We start from the raw sequence: 18,175 nt of genomic DNA on the forward strand, positions 1-18,175 counted from the left end.
AAGAGAAACCCTGTCTTGAAAAACCAAAAAATATTGCTTTAATTAGTTACTTATTTTAATTAATTTGGCCATGATTTGGGTTGGTGGTCTTTCTCTATGGATTGACAAGAACTCCTATAACTAAGACTCATGGAATGTGGTGGAAGAGAAGGCAGAAAAATTGCAAGAGCCAGAAGACCAGGACATCTGCTATGAGATAGTGCCTTCTAGACATGACAGGGAAACTTTATCCATGAAATCTCACCAATATGATTGCTTAACAAAACCAGCCAATGGCAACACCAGTTGACATGTCAAAGTGGATTGAGGAAATCTCTACCTCTAAATGAAGAACAACAAGCAATTGATGACTGCTTAGAGGGAGAAATCAGTTTTTCCCAGGATAAGCTCCCTAATTAGTTACCAAAACACCAAGTGACCAGCCCTAAAAAGATATATGTGTGAGCAATATGTTATATTTATATATTGATTCGTATATCATTTCCTTCCTATCTATCTATCTATCTATCTATCTATCTATCTATCTATCTATCTTGTTTTTTTTGAGACAGGGTTTCTCTGTGTAAGAACCCTGGCTATGCTGGAGCTCTCTTTGTAAACCAGGCAGGCCTTGGACTCACAGATATCCATCTGCCTCTGCCTCTTGAGTGCTGTGATTAAAGGTGTGCGCCACCATGTCTGGCTCTGACATTTATATATCTATACACACAATAACATTTATATATGGAACAAAATAAAAGAAAACATGGAAAGGGGTGGTGGAATAGGGGTGAAGAAATTATGTAAGTACAGAATACATATATGGAATTTAAGATCATTTTCAAAGAAATAAGTACATATATACGGATGAACAGAAGAGGACTGTTTCCAATGCAGGCATGAGTCTTTGACTCTAGGGACTGGCAGGTATTAGAACTTATCCAGAATTTCTGACTGATGCTGGGAGGCAGATTAGGGACTCACATTTCTGCTGCTGTAGAGACATGTTCAAGGACAGTCACCTTCGGGTCAGGGGTGTCCAAGTCAGTGGGGAGCAGGACTCATGTGGGTCTTTCTGATGATGTGACCTGCAGAGCACAGGCATGAAGGGCTAGGGTAGCACAGGCCTGGAGTGCAGCCTAGTCTCAGGGTCAATTAAAGGCCCCGGGGTTGGAGCACAGGCTGGGGGTCAGTGGCTCACCATATCTGAACCTCCACAGTATCTTAACTCCCTGAGTTGGGCAAGTGAGTGGTTCCCTGGAGTCTTTCTCTCTTGGTCTGAAAAATGAGGCTAAGAACAGCTCTGGCTCTTAAAATTGCCAAAAGGAAGAAAGAAAACGATGTTTTATGAACACCCCTCATTGTTACCATTAATGACATGAGACACACAGCTGTCTAGTATTGAGGCTCTTTGCTGTATCACTGATCTATGCATAATCCCTACGATGAAGGGCAACATATCAAAAAGGGTCCTACATGTTTCAGTTCATCCTACACTGTGACGGAGGAGCCCATTCTGGTGAGAGGATCGCAGACACACAGGTAACATTAGAGTGTACATGGCATCTCAGCTCAGATGTCAACATTCCTCTGTCCAGACAATCTGCTTACTCCATCTCTGGACATGTTCGATGACACTGGTTTCTATGTATGTCCCATTGGTGAGATAAAGCTTTCAGGGCACTCACGGTCTTAGTTTAGAGGAAAATTGGGAGTCTTGGGATGAAAAGATGTGAGGCTAGCAAGGTGTCCAATGTGCACAATCAACACTCAAGGCAAATTGCTATGTGCTTTGAGTAATTGTGGCTGCAACAAAGCAATGTATCCAGAAAACTCAAACTAAAAAGCCCCAGGTGAGGAGGGAGGTGAGATAGCAAGGCAGAGAGGCTGAGGAGTTGACAATAGACAGGGCTGCCTGTCAATCAAACAAATATGGCTATAGAAATATCTGATTCCCAGGATGCAGATTTTTCAGCTTGGCCACTGGCCTCTTTCATCTTTTTCTTGGTAAGGAAACAACGATGGGCAACTCCAGCTAACACTTATGCCAAGGTATGGAAGGATGCATACATGTGGGTTCTGAGCCCCTTCTACCTGTACAGCAGATGCAGATGGGCACAGTTTTTAATACAGGGACCACTGGTCCTATGCCATGCCAGATCTTAGAGCATAGGACAAGGTAGATTAACACACATGAGAAATTGGACCACTAAAAATTGTAAATAGCTGGGTGGTGGTGGTACATACCTTTAATCCCAGCAGATGGGAGGCAAAGACAAGAGGAACTCTGTGAGTTCTAGGCCAGCCACAGCTACACAGAGAAACTCTGTCTTGGAAAACCAGAAAAAAATAACGTAAATGGACTTTCAATGCTCCAATTTCTGGACTGTTGTTGCCCTTCCCTCCCTCACTCCTTCTTGTCTCCCTCCTTTTTTGGTTTCTTTCTGAGACAAGAGTTTTATGATGCAGCCTAGGCTGCCTTTCAACATGCTATTCTCCTAAGCGCTAGCAAATGCTGGAATTAAAGGTCTAGTCAGATTCTGTTACTTTTGAACTCAGAAAACAGTGATGTATATATTTTAAAAATATTTTTCTCTGGGGCCAGTGAGATGGTTCAGCAGGGAAAGTGCATGCAGTCAAACTTGAGTTTGATCCCTGAGAGCCACATGGTATAAGGAGGGAACGGACTTCCCTCCTCCTACATTGTTCTCTGACCTCCACATATTACATAGGGCATGCATGTCTATGTAAACACACACATGCAGACATACAGACACACACACACTCTAAATGCAACTAAAATAATTTTCAATGAAGACATTTAAATATGCATAAAAGTAGAAAAAAAGAACATATGATAAACATCAGTGGGTCACTCAGTTAAGGCAATAATAAATTTATAGCTGATATTATTTCTTCCATACTTCCAACAATTTCCCCTTTCCACATCATTTTGAAAAAAAACTTTCAATATTATTTCATCCACATGCAGACAAGTATTTTACTAAAAGACTCTAAAATATAACCACAATACTATCTCACCACTTAGAAATTAGCAATAACTCTTCAGGGCAATTAATACTCAGAGGGTGAAAAAATGACAGCATAACTTATCAGCATCTCTGGGACACAGCTCAAAGAATTCTAAGAGTAAGTTTCATAGCCAGAAATGATCATATTAACAAAATCAGACAGATCTCAAGTAATAACCTAATGATGCCACTCCTAGAAAAATAAGAGAAGCCAAACTCAAAGTAGTGGATGTCAAGCAAGAAATAAAAATTAAGGCAGCAATTACAATATATAGATTAAAAGAATACTACATAGAATCTACTGAAGAGTTATTTGAAAAGGTTGTAAGTATGATTGACAAATCTTAGGCACACTAACCAAAAGAAAGAGAGAGACACAAAGTTACAAAATCATATCCAAAAGGGAGTTGTTGCTCTGATGAAATCCAGATGCTATTAGAGAACACTTTGAAAACATATTCCAAGAAGATAGAAAAATCTAGAGGAAATGAATAAATTCTTTAACACACATAATCTATTAAGACTGGATCAAGCCTGAACTGTCCATCTTCTATAGTCAGGGAAGGCTCCTAGTGGTGGGACTGGAGCATCAACCCAGCCACAAAACCTTCAGCCTACAATCTGTTGTACCTACAAGATGGACCGGGACAAAGTGGTGCAGAACTTGTGGAAGTAGCCAACTCATGACTGGTCCAACTTGAGGCCCATGCATCAAAGGGAGCCCGTGCCTGACATTGTCTGGATGGCCAGGGACCAGAGGCAAGACAGCTCAGAGACCCAGGATAGAGCCAACCATGACTGGCAAAAAAGCAAATGAAATGATTCCTAATTCCTAATGATATTCTGCTGCTATGCTCATAGATCAGTGCCTAGTCCAATTGGCATCAGAGTAGCATCATCCAGCAACTGATGGGAGCAGATTGGTGGCTGGATACTTCAAACATAAGGTGGAGCTCAGGGAACCCTGCAGAAGAGGGGGAGAAAGAACTGTGGAAGTCGAAGGGGCCAAGGACATCACAGGAATACTGCCCACAGAAGCAACTAAAAAAGGTTCATAGAGACTGAAGCAACAAACACCAACCTTGTATGGGTCTCGGCGAGGTCCTCTACATGTAAATTTCAGTTGTGTAACTTGATGTTCTTGTGGGACTCCTAACAATGGGAGTGGGGGTGTCTCTGACTCTTTGGCTTGCTCTTGGGACCCTTTTCCTTCTAATGTGTTTGCCATCCAACCTTGCTAAGAGTGTTAGTACTCAGTGTTACGTATCTTGTTAGGCTATGTTTGGTGGATATACCTGGGAGGTCTTCTCTCTCTCTGAGGAGGAGTTGATCTGGAGGAGAGGGGAGGTAGGGGAAGGGGCTGGAAGGGGTGGAGGAAGAGGAAACTGGTTAGTATGTAATGTATGAGAGAAGAATAAAAGTTAAAATATAAGATTGGATCAAGGAGACAGAATCAGCTTAGACCTATAACAGCCAAAGAGACTAAATGCAGGAATGAAAAGTTTTCCCACAAAGAAAAGCCTGGGACCAGACTCTGCTGAATGCTACAGAATCTTACTATCTTTAGAGGATGACAAAACACAAAACAGAAAGGAAGAGTACCAAACTCAGTCGACAGAGCTGGTGTTACCCCAAAACAAACCCAGAGGGAAACACAACAGGGGAAGAGATTCTCAGTAACTACTTGCAAACGTAATTAAAAAGTATATACAACCATCAAATTGACTTCAACCTAGGGATGAGAAATTGGTTCAACATGGGCAAATCGACTAATGTAAACTATTACATAAATAGACCTAAGGACAGAAATCACACACAGAAGAGGCATTTCTCAATGTTTAGCATGACTTCATGATAAACATCCTTATTAACAAGGTACAGAAAGAACATATATCAACATAATTAAGGCTACCCAGGACAGTCCTCTAGCCAACATTTACTAAATGGATGCTGGGTAGAGACAAGGGTGCCTACTTCCTCCATTTTTATTCAGTTCAGTGCTCAAAGTCTTAGCTAAAGCAACAAGACAAGAGAAGAAACAACAGGGGTAAGGGATAAGAAGGAAGACACCACAGGACTCATGTATACATATGACATGACACCATGCTAAGAGGTCCTAAGAATGCCATCAAGCTCTTATTAGTAAGCAATTCTGTAAAGTGGCTAGATACAAAACCTACATACGAGTATAATTAGCTTTTCTAATCAGCAACAACAGACTTGCCAAGACTGAATTAGGAAAAATATCTCCTTCATAAAAAATCCTTAGGAATAACTCTACCAAGGAGGTGAAGGACCTCTACAACAAAAACTTTCAGACTCTGAAAACATAAATTGACTGGTACACTAGACAATGGAAAGACTTTCCATGCTCATAAATTAGCAGAGCTGATGTAGAAAAATGGCAATGTTCCTTCACAAACAATCATCCTACAAACAGTCATGGCTCAGGTAATGTGGTTGTTGAGCAGCGCTGGCAGTCCCTAAAGGATTCAATTTGGGCGAGTAAAAGATGCACCAAACTTTGCAGTAGTCACAGCAGTAGGATTCACTACCATGGGGTTTAAGGGCTTCCTTGCCAAGCTGATGTCATATCCCTACAAATAATATTATTGTGGGTGGCTGGATACTTCCTCATATTAGAACTAAGGGACATTGAGAGTGTGAGAAGCTCATGAAGTAAAATTTTGACTACATGCTTTGTGTTTTCTGTCCTCCCCCTTCTAACCTATTTTCTATTTAATTTAAATAATTTCAAAATAATCACCCTTTTTCATAACAAAAATGGCAATACTATCAAACATAATATTCTGATCAATGCAGTTCAATGAAAATTCCTACAGTATTCTTCATGGAACTGAAAATATTAATAAAATTCATCTGAAAATATAAAAGGCCTCTTACAACCAAGGAAATCCTAAGTAGAAAATGTGCTAGGAGTATCATGACCTTAAATATGCTACAAGACAACAGTGACAAAGACACCCTTGGTCCTGGCACAAAAATAATAAAAGAGAATAGAGGGTCCAGAAATAAACCCACACAGTTATACTTACCTACTTTTTGACAAAAGTGTCAAAAATACACATTAGAAAAAGAGACTCTTCAACAAACGTGCTGAGAAAATGGTGTACTTCTGTGCAGGAGGGTTAGACTAGATCCTTATCTCTCACTTGCACAAAACAAAATTCAAAACAGATCAGAGATCTGAAATGCTGAAGTTGTCAGAGGAAAACATAGTAAAGATACAAGATAAAGGCACAACAAGGCCCTCCCATAAAAGACTCCAAAAGCATGGGGAATAATCTCAAAATCATTAACAAACAGAATCACATGATATCAAAAGGTTTCTGCACTGTTACAAAACTATCAGCAGAGTGAGACAGTTACGGAATAGAAACAACCCTTTGATAACTATACTTCAGATATATGGTTCATATGAAGGATATACAAATAACTTCCAATTTAATCATCAAAATCCCCAAGTCCCCCAGTCAATAAATGGGCTAATGAGCGGAGAAGACCGTTTTCAAAAGCAAAAGGCACCAATGGCTTAAATAAATATTTTTAAAAGTGTTCAACATCTTTAGCCACCAAGAAAATGCAAATTAAAAACAATTGGGGTTCTGTCTCACTCCAGTCTGTGTCTGTCATCAAGAAAATAAGTCATAACAAAGGCTGGAGAGGAGGTGGGGGAAGGGAAGTCCTTAGCCACTGTTGGGGGATGTAAAGTGGCATAGCCACTGTGAAAATTTGTGTTGAGGCTTCTCAAATTATTAAAACTAGAACGGCCATGTGATCCAGTGGTACTACTCCTGGGAACACACCTGGAGACTTTAGATCCTACTACAGTTACTGTATATTCCTTATTTATCCCTTCATTGCTCATTAAAACTCAGAAACGAAATCAGCCTAGATAGCCACTAACCTGAACAGATAAAGAAAATGTGATAACCTACACACAGTGGAATTTCAATCAGCATAAAGAAAAATAAAATCATGACATTTGCAACAAAACGGGTGCAATTGGAGATCAAAAACTTGATGACCAAAGGCATTAAGACTAGGCTGGTTTAATCTCCAGAAACAGCTGACCTGACAAGGGTTAGCTCTTGAATCCCAGACTGATGCCTGGGATTCCAGCATGGGACTGATCAAGACCCCCTGAATGTGGGTGTCAGTGAGGAGGCCTAGGGAATCTATTGAGTCTTAGTTAGTAGATCAAAATATATCCCGGGAATACAAATGTACTTTGGACTCCCATCCAACAATGAGAGATGCACTCTCACCCTGAACTCTTGGGGGAGGGTCTAGGCCCTGCCCTGGATGAAATGACAGACTATGGACACCCCCATGGAGGGCCTCACCTTCCCTGGGGAAATGAGGGGATATTGGGGGGGGTTGGTGGGAGGGCATGGGAGGAGGGGAGGAAAACAGAGAGGGACCTGGAATTGACATGTGAAGCAACCTTGTTTCTAATTTAAATTTAAATTTAAAAAAAAGTAAAAAAAAAAACCAAACTTGTTTGTTTTTTCTCCTTCTCTCTGTCCTCTCTCCCTCCTCCTTCTTTTTTTTTTCTTGTATCATTTTAAGTGGCTGAGGACTTATGCAGGATATGTTAGGTCTTAGACTTTATCTAAGACCCCCACTGGCAATACACACAGAAAAAGCATAGTTTTTGCACATGATCTGAATATACCCAATACATTTAAAATTTCCCAATAAATGCAGTTATCAGTTTTGGGTGCACAAACTGTCCTCCTTTTGGTCAGTGAAGTCTCTTCAGGTCAGCTCCAGGTTTCTGAGCTATGCTGCTTTGATTCTGGTGTGGCTGGCAGGGGTGACAAGATGTTTCAGGTTCTTTTTGTCCACCTACTGTTCTGGATCTGGAATCTGACATTTTGACATGTCCAGTGGGATGGTTTACTCCTTATTTTTTATAGCATATACATATGCCTCATGAAAACAGACTTTTAAGAGCACAGTTGGAGAGTTTGTTGCACCCACTGATGCTGGCTTAGTCATTGTCTATGGGACTTTTCAGTGGGTACAGCTATGAAATATATTTGTTTTAAGATAAAATAAAATTTGCTTGAATATTTCCAATTCAAATGGAAGATTTAAGGGTTTTCTTTTCTTTAAAGATTCATTTCATTTTGTGTGTATGAGTGTTTTGCCAGCATATATCAATGCACCATTTGCATGTAGTGCCCACAGAGGTCAGAAGAGGGCATTGGATCCCCTGGAATGCGGCTACAGATGGCTGTGAGCACTGAGAATTGGACCTCGGTCCTCTTAACCAATGAGCCATCTCCAGCCCTTCCCATGTTTTTACTTAGTCTCATTTGTTGTTCATATGATCGTCCCATGCACACCTCTAGCCCTAGTTCTGACAACATAAGGGGTGACAGAATACTATGTGATTATTCAATGTGTTCTACAGTATCTATGTCTCATGAGCAGTCATGAGGACATACCTGTGCATGTACCTGCAATTCCAGTACACTGTGGATGTCAGGGGGGTATGTAGACAAGGGGATCGCTGGGCCTCGCTGGCCATCAGTCATTGAATTCAGTGAGAGTCTCATCTCTTAAAGGATTTAGGTAGACGGAGATAAAGTAGACACCAAACATCCTCCCCTCTGTGTGTAATTTGTGCTTATTGTGCTTATTTGTAACCCTTATTTCTATGATCTTAGGAACAGATATCCCACTAGGGACAAATCATTTTTAAGTCACTTTGAATAATATTTCCCACTGACATCGAGTCGAAACTGAAGGTTACAGTTGTTTCATTCTGTGGTTACTTTAAAGATTTTCAGAGTTAATTTTGTTGAACTGTTTTGTAAAATAGCAATACATCACTAGTTGAATCTCAAAACTAAAATATATTCAAAGAAATATGACTTCTGTTCTGTGCTCTTTGCCCTAGTCCCTCCTTGCCCTGTATTCTGTATACAGTGTTCTGACTGCATGTACACCTGCAGGCCAGAGGAGGAGCTACAGGATTTAGTATTTGCCCTGCTGAGTTTTGTTCTTCATTTGGTCCAGTATATCCTCATTATGGCCCCCTTTCCTCCTATTTGGAATAAGAATATAGAGTGTACATGATTGTATGTTAGAAGCATGCAATTTGCTCTTGTATTTTATAGGGAATTACAGTTAAGAAAATACTTTGAGTCTCAAAAGAGACTTTACCTTCAGACTTTCTGACAGTGTAGAAACTGTGAAAGACCATGGGGATTTTTGAAGTTGGACCAAATGCATTTTTTTTTGTACTGTGGTCTGGCCGTGAGCCTGTTGGGGCCAGGGAGTAGAATATGGTGGTTTGAATAAGAAATCATCTCAGCCTCCTGCCCATGCTTCCATGCCATCCACTTCCTGCCTTACCTCTCCACCATTACAGATTCTTATCCCTCTGATCTCTGAGCCCAAATGAACTCTTCCTTCTGTGAGTTGCACTGTTGTTTTATCACAGTAACAGGGAACTCCCTGATAAAGTAAGCTTATGGGAAACTGATGCTTTTCTACTGTGCAACTGGAAGAAGTGGAAAATAGCACACTGCAAACACTTTGGCAAGACTTCGTAATGCTATAAGAATGAGCTTTACATCCAGCCTCCCCCTTAGAAATCAGCCCCAGAGACAAACTGAGAAAACATGGGAAGAAGTCATTACACTAGAAATCTTCATTGCCTTGTAGAGTTTCAGAGCAATGGTAATCATTATGTCTGCAGTCCGTGACGTTACAATGTACAGTGTGCCATTGGCAAGGATATGGAAGGTGGTTTAACTCTAGTGCAGACTTATCCAGAGGGAAAAGAGCAAAGTAAAACAATGCCTAGAGAGCACATCATATATTCACCCATTAGGAGGACACAATATGGATGCGGCACACATCTCTATCCTGGGCTTGTGACACTCCCTGCACGTAGCTCTCACTGGCAGATGTCTCACAGTTCTGGCAGCTCCAACATCTTGGAGTCTCCATGGAGACCTACGTTTTAGTTTCACAGCTTCATGAAATGGTCTTTCATAATCTCCTGGCCTCTCCCAGACCTTCACACAGGGACACTTGTCACATGCTGCCTAGCCTTGGCACCTCTCTGAAACAATGAAGAGTCCCTAACTCTTTCACTCTTGCATTCTTCAAACTTCTCAAACCAACACTAAATAGACAACACTGCCAAGCTAACCTGCCAGATTGTGATGGAACCTGGACCCCTTGTCACATAGCAGCAGTTTACTTCATTCAGTTGCTTACTCTTGGTGGAGTCTTGCCCTGAGAGCACCCTTCCCTTTGTTCAAATGCTGCAGGCTTCTTCATCAACAATTATAGCCTCTCTTTCAGCATGTCCCAGCTGTAACATTAAGCACTAGAAAGTGCCCCTTTTCTCTCCATACTGTAATTTTTGTATTTCTTTCTATCCACTTGCTCATTTTCATTGTAGATTTGCATAAGTGTTATTCATAACAATCATTCCACAGAATCAATATTGTGTTATCCTAAATTTTCCTCTGCCAAAGAAATTAGCCCATTAGTCTTAAATTTAACCTCAGGCAAGTTCTCAGGACACAGGCAGAACATAACTAGATTCTTTGCCCAAATATCACAGGGATGACCTCTAGCCCAGACGATAATGCTGGGGTTCCTCTGGCACCCCTTGGGCTGGACAAACTGGTCTGAATCAGTTCCATCCCATCTCATTCAGTTTAAATTGATTAAAGCTGGTTCCATCCACTCTATCCTCCATAATGTTAATTCTTTTCAGCACCAACAGCTTAGAGGTTTCTATTAGAGTGGCTCTGCAAGCTCTGCTTACAGCACTCAACAAGTTCTTAGTTCAAAGTTCAAAGTCTTCCACCTTCTTTGAAAAACAGTGTCTTCAGTTTCTTTAAGCAATAGCCCACTTCTCAGTACTAATTTCTGTATTAATTACTTTTCTATTGTTCTGATAAAACACCATGGCCAAGACAACTTATAAAAGGAAGAGTTGATTTGGGCTCAGTAGTTCCAGAGTTGAGTTCATCACTGGTGGGGAGACATGACAGTAAGTGGCAGGCATGACAGCTGGGGCAGGAAGCTGAGAAATCACATCTCAACTGAAAATAAGAAGCAGAAAGAACTGGAAGGAGGGTGAGGCTGTGACCCTCTCCAAACTGGGGACCAAGTATTAAGATTCTTGAGTCTGTGGGGGATATTTCTCATCCAAGCCACTATATTCACCTACAGAACACAATATTGAACTCATGGAGTTTTGGTAATCTCATAGGGATGAAACTGTCTTGCTGTAATCTCAATTTATTTACTCATTTATTTGTTTTTTTGTTTACTTATTTTTGTTTCTTGAGATAGGGTTTCTTCTGTGTAGCCCTGGCTGTTCTGGACCTTGCTCTGTAGAACAGGCTGTCCTTGAGTTCACAGAGATCCACCTGCCTCTGCCTCCCAAGTGCAGGGATTAAAGGCATGCACCACCAATCTTGTAGTCTCAATTTAAATACCTCTTATCATATGTGAAAATGAGCATCTTTTAATGCAACCAAAACAATGGTTATTTCACCTTCTGTGACCCATGTGATTCTCTAGCACATTTCCTTCTTTTAAATATTTTGGAGGTCTTCACTTAACACCCCACTGTTAGCTCAATCAATTCCTTTCTTCTTTGATTTGCAATGAAATTTTTTTTCATGTTTTGCTATATCTCCTTTTCTTGTGTCTTTTTCCTTGCAATTAAGAACTTTAAATTGAGAGGAGGGGAATGAACCGAGCAAAACAGAGAGGATTTTTGGGCAGTAGAACCATTCTGTTTGATGCTATAATGGTAAAAGCATGTTATCCATTTGCTCAAATCTGTAGAGTTCACAATCCTGTCATGATGTGTCTCTGAGCACTCACAATTCATGGGGAATGTTAATGAGGGGAAAACTGGTGGTGTGGGAAGGAAGTGGAACTCAAGAAATCCAGTGACACAGAGGGAGGACTAATGACCAAAGGGATTAAGACTGGGCTGGTTTAACCCCCAGAAACAGCTGACCCGACAAAGGTTAACTCTTGAATCCCAGGCATCAGCCTGGGAATCCAGCATGGGACTGATCAAGACCCCCTGAATGTGAGTGTCAGTGAGGAGGCCTAGGTAATCTATTGAGCCTTGGGCAGCACATCAGTACCCATCCCAAGTATACACACGGACTTTGGACTCCCATAGAACAATGTGAGGTGCACTCTCACCCTGAACTCTTGGGGAAGGGTCTAGGCCCTGACCTATATGAAATGACAGACTATGGACACCCCCATGGAGGGCCTCACCCTCCCTGGGGAAATGAGGGGATAATGGGGGGGTTGGGAGGAGGGCACGGGAGGAGGGGAGGGAAAGGGAGAGGGACCTGGAACTGACTTGTGAAGCAACCTTGTTTCTTATCTAAATTTAAACTGAAAAAAAAAACATTAAAAAAGAATAAATGGCGATAAAATAAAAAAATAATAAAAAAAGGAAAAAAAGAGAATGGTATTGATTCTGTTTCCTCTGTTTTGAGGCTGGGTCATGCTATGTAGACCAGGGTGACCTGGAATTTTTACTTGTCCTCTTTCTGCATCAACACAGTCTTCTGTAGCTCTGTCTGACTTCAGATTAACTATGTAGCTGAGGATGACCGAGTGCTTCTTTTACTGCTTCTACCTCCTTAGAACTGGGATTACAAGTACATTCCATCACATCTAGCAATAAAGTAGTTATTCTGATGAAGAAAAAAACAATCCTGTCATTATGATGTGTCTATGAGCACTCACAATTCATGGGGAATGTTAATGAGGGGAAAACTGGTGGTGTGGGAAGTAAGTGGAAACTCTTCTACCTTCATTCATTCTTTTCTCTGTGTGTGAAGATATCTTCTATATATCTGTCTGTTTTGTCTCTCAATATGTGTGGATTTTAACCAATGACAGAGTAGAGAGGACCTCACCAAAGCTTCTTTCTCTAGCTCCATGGTTTAAAAGTATTTGAAGCTTTAATGCAACTGAAAATACTACTTAGAAAAAGCACATTTTGGGTCAATCTTACCATTTTGAGATGTTCAATTACTATAGAATAAATTGGCATTTGCTTTATATTTTTTGTTAGATTTATGCAAAAGCATTTGTGAAAGATATCTTCCCTGCCCCTTTCCCTGTCCCTATTTTGTGTGTAAACTGAGAATTGTGTTTATAAACAAAGCTTTTGATTTTTCTGAGTTGAACATATCTGGCAACCAGCTTAGTGGTTAAGAGCACTGGTTATTCTTCCAGAGGACACAGGTTCAATTCCCAGTACCCACATGGCAGCTTATAATCCTCTAACTCCAGTTTTGGGAAACTGATGGCCTCTTCTGGCCTCCACTGGCACCAGACATGCACACGGTACACACACACACACACACACACACACACACACACACACACACACACACACACACAGAGAGAGAGAGAGAGAGAGAGAGAGAGAGAGAGAGAGAGAGAGGAGAGAGAGAGAGAGCGAGAGAGAGCACTACGCTGTGCTTCAAACTCACACAAACACCCTAACCCCATCCATACACCAAAATAGAAAAATCACACAGGGAATAATAACCACTAACTCTGATGGAACAGATGGGACCTGGACGTGAACTCAGTGAGGCCACGGAGCAGGAAGACACACCTGCCTTGACCTGTAAGAGCCTTGACCTTTCAGCTGTGTTAAGCCACCTTCCAGAGTAGATGTCATCTCATCTTTGAAAATCTATGGCTGAGTATTGCTGCTGCCTTGGAGGCTGCTAACCATGGAGTGTGTGCAGCTACCTTCCTTTGGAAGATATACACTCTCATTTTCCAGGCTCAAAAATCTACCTGTTACACAGGTATGAAATGTGTGTCTGAATTAGACCACTGTGACCTCAACAGAGGCCTTTATTAGAGTCAAGCAACTCACCAAGCAGGTTGATACATCTGTTATGAATCGATCTAGTCATTTCACTCAGCTTTGTACTGAGCTAAAGACACGCAGGGAAAATAGCCTGATGGGTCTGTCTTCTTTCACAGCCTCCTACTGTCACCGAGCTGTTGCTGCTCCAGCCTACCTGCCTCCTCCTCTCTCCATGGGGGCTTCTTTAGACAGAAGACTCATATTTTACTTGTCTTATCACCATGAGTTAGAACATACCAAGTGCTAAATGAATATGCTGAACAATGGAACAAAGGGGACTGGAAATCCTAAACTCAAGGTCTTTTTTAAAATTTTTATATTTAAATTTAAATTAGAAACAAGGTTGCTTCACATGTCAATCCCAGGTCCCTCTCCCTTTCCCTCCCCTCCTCCCATGCCCTCCCACCAACCCCCCAATACCCCCTCATTTCCCCAGGGAGGGTGAGGCCTTCCATAGGGGTGTCCATAGTCTGTCATTTCATCCAGAGCAGGGCCTAGACCCTCCCCCAAGAGTCCAGGGTGAGAGAGCATCTTTCATTGTTGGATGGGAGTCCAAAGTCCAGTTGTATATCTGGAATAAATACTGATCTAAACTCAAGTTCTTTCTCCATTTTGATGGGTAGAAATGAAAATAAACACAACTCAACTTAGACTGAATTAAAAATAATGCTATTATTATTTACAAGTATATCCATTAGAATTAAAATAAGATTTTTGTGGGTGTGTCTTTTTTGGGGTCCCAGAGATGGAAGCCAGGGGTTTGTACAGATTAGACAAAGAACATTCTACCACCGAGTCACTTCTGCCCCGACTCAGCTTTTCTTGTTGTTTTGATTTTTGTCGTACTGGGCATCACACCCATGACTCTATGCATGCCAGCAATGTGCTCTGTCGTGGAAGCTACACTGACTGACCTAAGAGCAGCTTTTGAGAAGGATTTAGAATGTTTGAGTAAAAGTCAAGAGTACAGAAGCTCTGGCAGGCCCAGGGGCTTACAGCCATGAGGGTTGTGGGAGAATGGCAGAGTCAGCAGCCATCTGTGCTGTCAAGGGAAGTAGCTTTAGCTGTATTCTAAGGGCTGTGAGTGTTTCTGACATATGTGCTTTAGGGAGAGAATCAAGGAATCAGAACTTGGTGATGGAGTGAACCATGCATACATGGCGGGCAGAGCTAGAACTTGCTCACGGGCTAGAACTTGCCCACTCTCCACCCTACAGCATGCTGCAGATAGAATCATGACTCATCAGGAACTGGGGGAAGACTCTACCTTCCAGAGAAGACAAACAGCACTCTTAGCTCTGGGGCATGTCATGAGTGGTTGAAGCCAGCAAAACACTCAGTCCCCTGGCCCGAGATCCCCAACCTGACTGAAGTCATACTGGCAATATGGCTCATTGGAGGTAAACTGATGTCACCCAGTCTGGCCATCAGCTTACCAGGTAGAGGGTGCAGGCTGGCCCAGTGTAGCTCACTCCCATGTTGTTCCCTCCTTGTCCCTTCATTTTAAGTAAGGGACTTAAAATGATATCCACAAGTCCACTCTGTACCTTTGGACTATGAGGCGAGAAGCAAGAGGAGAAAATCCACTGTAATTTGGACAGCGCCTAGCACTATTGAACATCTACGGTAGCCTTAGCCTGTATTTGGAGTTTTATTATCATTTTCATATAAGCACTGATTTATTCAAGTCAATTAAGTCAAATGTTTAACCTTTTATATAATTGGTATATGAAAGTAAAATGCTTTGGAGGTCACAATTAGAAATGAAGCAACATTGAGAAGAAAAAACTGAGACAGTTGTCACTCATAAATGTACATATAAAACTAAAAAGTAAAGATAGGCAAATTCATCCAAGCTGCAGACAAAAACATTCAAAGATAAAGCAAAGCCTGGGCACTGTGGTGCTCAGGAGCTGTAGGGCCAGGAGTTGAAGGACACTCTTGTCTTGGGTCCATGGTGATGGAGGTTACAGAGCTAGAGAGGTCAGGGTTGAGTGCATGGGAGTTTCTGGAAATTCTGCAGTCATCACAGGAAGGTCTCATTCCAGACTCATGTGAGAGAAAACCACATTATTTTTTTTAAAAAATCTTATTAAATTCTCCATTATTTCCTGTGTCCCAAATAGGCAAAAATAGTTCTGATGATGATAAAAAGAAAAGAAAAATTTAGGTAAAACATCATATTATCATCTTAAAAGGTGCCAAAAGTCGTTTGCTTTATACTATCTTGAAACAAAACAGAGGAGGAAGGGAGTTTCTTTTGCTTCTAAAGAGCACAGATCCAAACTGATAAGAATGATAAGGACTAATAATGAGACCATTAATAGGTCCACCAAAATTGAAGGCAATTCATGACTAACAGGAAACAGGGAAAACTTTAGATATCTGGAACAAGCCCAAGACACAAAAATCAGTATTCTTCCCACTTAGCTAAGGAAGCATTTTTAAAACACAATAAAGAGATCTGTTTTGTAAGAGCCACCACAAAATAGTCAGTGAACCTGAAAGACCCCTACCCAGACCCCCTAGGAAAAGAAAAGTAAGGCCAGGCCGTTGCCTAATGAAAGAAACCCAGACCAGGTGTCTCACCCTCAAAACAGGATGTCTGTGATCACTATAGCAGTCATGGGACCCGGATAATAATTGCTGAAGCGTGCTGGGAACTTTCATATGACAATACCAGGACACCTAGTCCTTGGCAACTACCCTTGCCCCCAGTTGTGTCTATGATCACCATAGTAGTCATGGGACCCGGATAATAATTGCTGAAGTATGCCTGGGTCTTTCATAAAGTAATACCAGGAAACTTAGTCCGTGGGAACTACCCCTGCCCCCAAGATGAGCCAATGAAATGCCTGTTACTTATGTAACCATTGAAACTCTATAAATATTGTACTCCCTGAAAGCCTGGTATGCTCTGCACCCGAGTTGCAGTAGCATCCGCAGGCGCCTGTGTACTCAATAAATCACCTCTTGCATTTGCAGCCAGTGGTCTGGCCCCGGTTCTTGGGCAGAGGGTTCGGTTCAGTGCCCGGCGCTTTGATGCCGAGGTTTTTCAAACCAACCAAGAGGGCACAACCAAAAGCAAGAGACACTTTTAACTTTGCTCTTTTTCAGAAAACAGCACACCTCCCCTAGGCACAGAAACTAAACACAGAACAGGAGACTGTCTGAGTGACACTGATCTTCCTTGTATTTGAATACAGTCATCCTGGGAGCTTTTCATTGGGGAGCAACTTACAGAACGTAAGGGGATAAGCAAGAAACTCCAAGATAGTTTTGATAAAGGAAAAAAGTGGATGTAGGTGCACGTATAGCCAACCTGTGGCTGACAGGGCTCCAAGCAGCCAAGGACAGGTATGCAAGTGGCCCGGCAGAAAGGTGTAGTCTATTTCAAACACGGCATTACTTTTAGATGCTTTTTTAAAAAAAATAACTCAGCTGCATAGTTCTCAAGTGCGAATGCTATAGATGAGAATGTTGTGTTGCAATGTCAATGGTTTGGCATGCCTGAGGAGAATCAGTCTTCCTGTAAATGCATACTACACATGGAAGTACGATGATTAAAGCAGTGGCAAAGGGGTGTGTGTGTGTGTGTGTGTGTGTGTGTGTGTGCGTGTGTGCTTGCATGTACATATATGTATGACTGAGCAAGGGGAGAAAATATGGCATACAGTTCTGGCATATGTGCTTAATTTCCTATCTAAGACCCACTTGCTTTTTTCTCATGACTGGATACTTGCACACACTGACTACATCATACCCAATCCTGTAATAAGCCATGGTTATCAATTGATCAAGACAATTTTGCTATGCTGTGGCCAGTTTTCCCTACAAACACCTCTAAAATTCAAGCAGAAACCTGCTTGGCTCTCTCTGTGTGACAAACATTTTGCTTCCTTAACAAAAGGAACAAACATAACACCCTCTCCTTTCTACGCTCTTTGAAGAGATGTGACTATGAGGAAAACATCAAGAAAGCCCACATGCTGCAGCTGTGACATACCTGAATAGTTCCCCTAGTGTCAGCACCAAGTGCTGGAAGTTCTGTGAAAACAGGCGGGGTAACTCTCCTGTCACTTGGGGATGAGTGCTATATTACCTGAAAGAACGACAGAAGCAGAGAAGTCTAAATGCCTGGGATCTCAAGAGGAAGGATCATCCATGAGTGAGTTGGCAGTCTTTTGGAGGATGGGGAACAAATGAGCAAAAAACAGTCCAACAAATCCCA

The 18,175-nt window shown here is 41.6% G+C and overlaps 1 protein-coding gene across 6 annotated transcripts in view; it reads right to left on the reverse strand.

Moving 5' to 3' along the window:
- The window catches only part of Otud7a (OTU deubiquitinase 7A), a 356,745-nt gene that overhangs the window by 135,241 nt on the left and 203,329 nt on the right, over nucleotides 1-18,175 (reverse strand). The window contains exon 3 of one of the 6 annotated variants that reach the window (XM_040730942.1): nucleotides 17,951-18,046. The exons of 2 other annotated variants lie outside the window; for them this stretch is intronic. Coding sequence is in view for 3 of the 4 variants with exons in the window: in XM_040730936.1 (XP_040586870.1) it covers nucleotides 964-985 (22 nt within the window). In the remaining variant the exon portion in view is untranslated. Of the gene's footprint in view, nucleotides 1-963; nucleotides 1,073-17,950; nucleotides 18,047-18,175 lie in introns of those variants that run through there. 3 more of the 6 variants (XM_040730936.1, XM_040730934.1, XM_040730931.1) reach the window with 3 other exon arrangements.

The sequence above is a fragment of the Mesocricetus auratus genome, unplaced genomic scaffold (assembly GCF_017639785.1).
Source record: "Mesocricetus auratus isolate SY011 unplaced genomic scaffold, BCM_Maur_2.0 Super-Scaffold_4256, whole genome shotgun sequence".
NCBI classification, from domain to species: domain Eukaryota; kingdom Metazoa; phylum Chordata; class Mammalia; order Rodentia; family Cricetidae; genus Mesocricetus; species Mesocricetus auratus.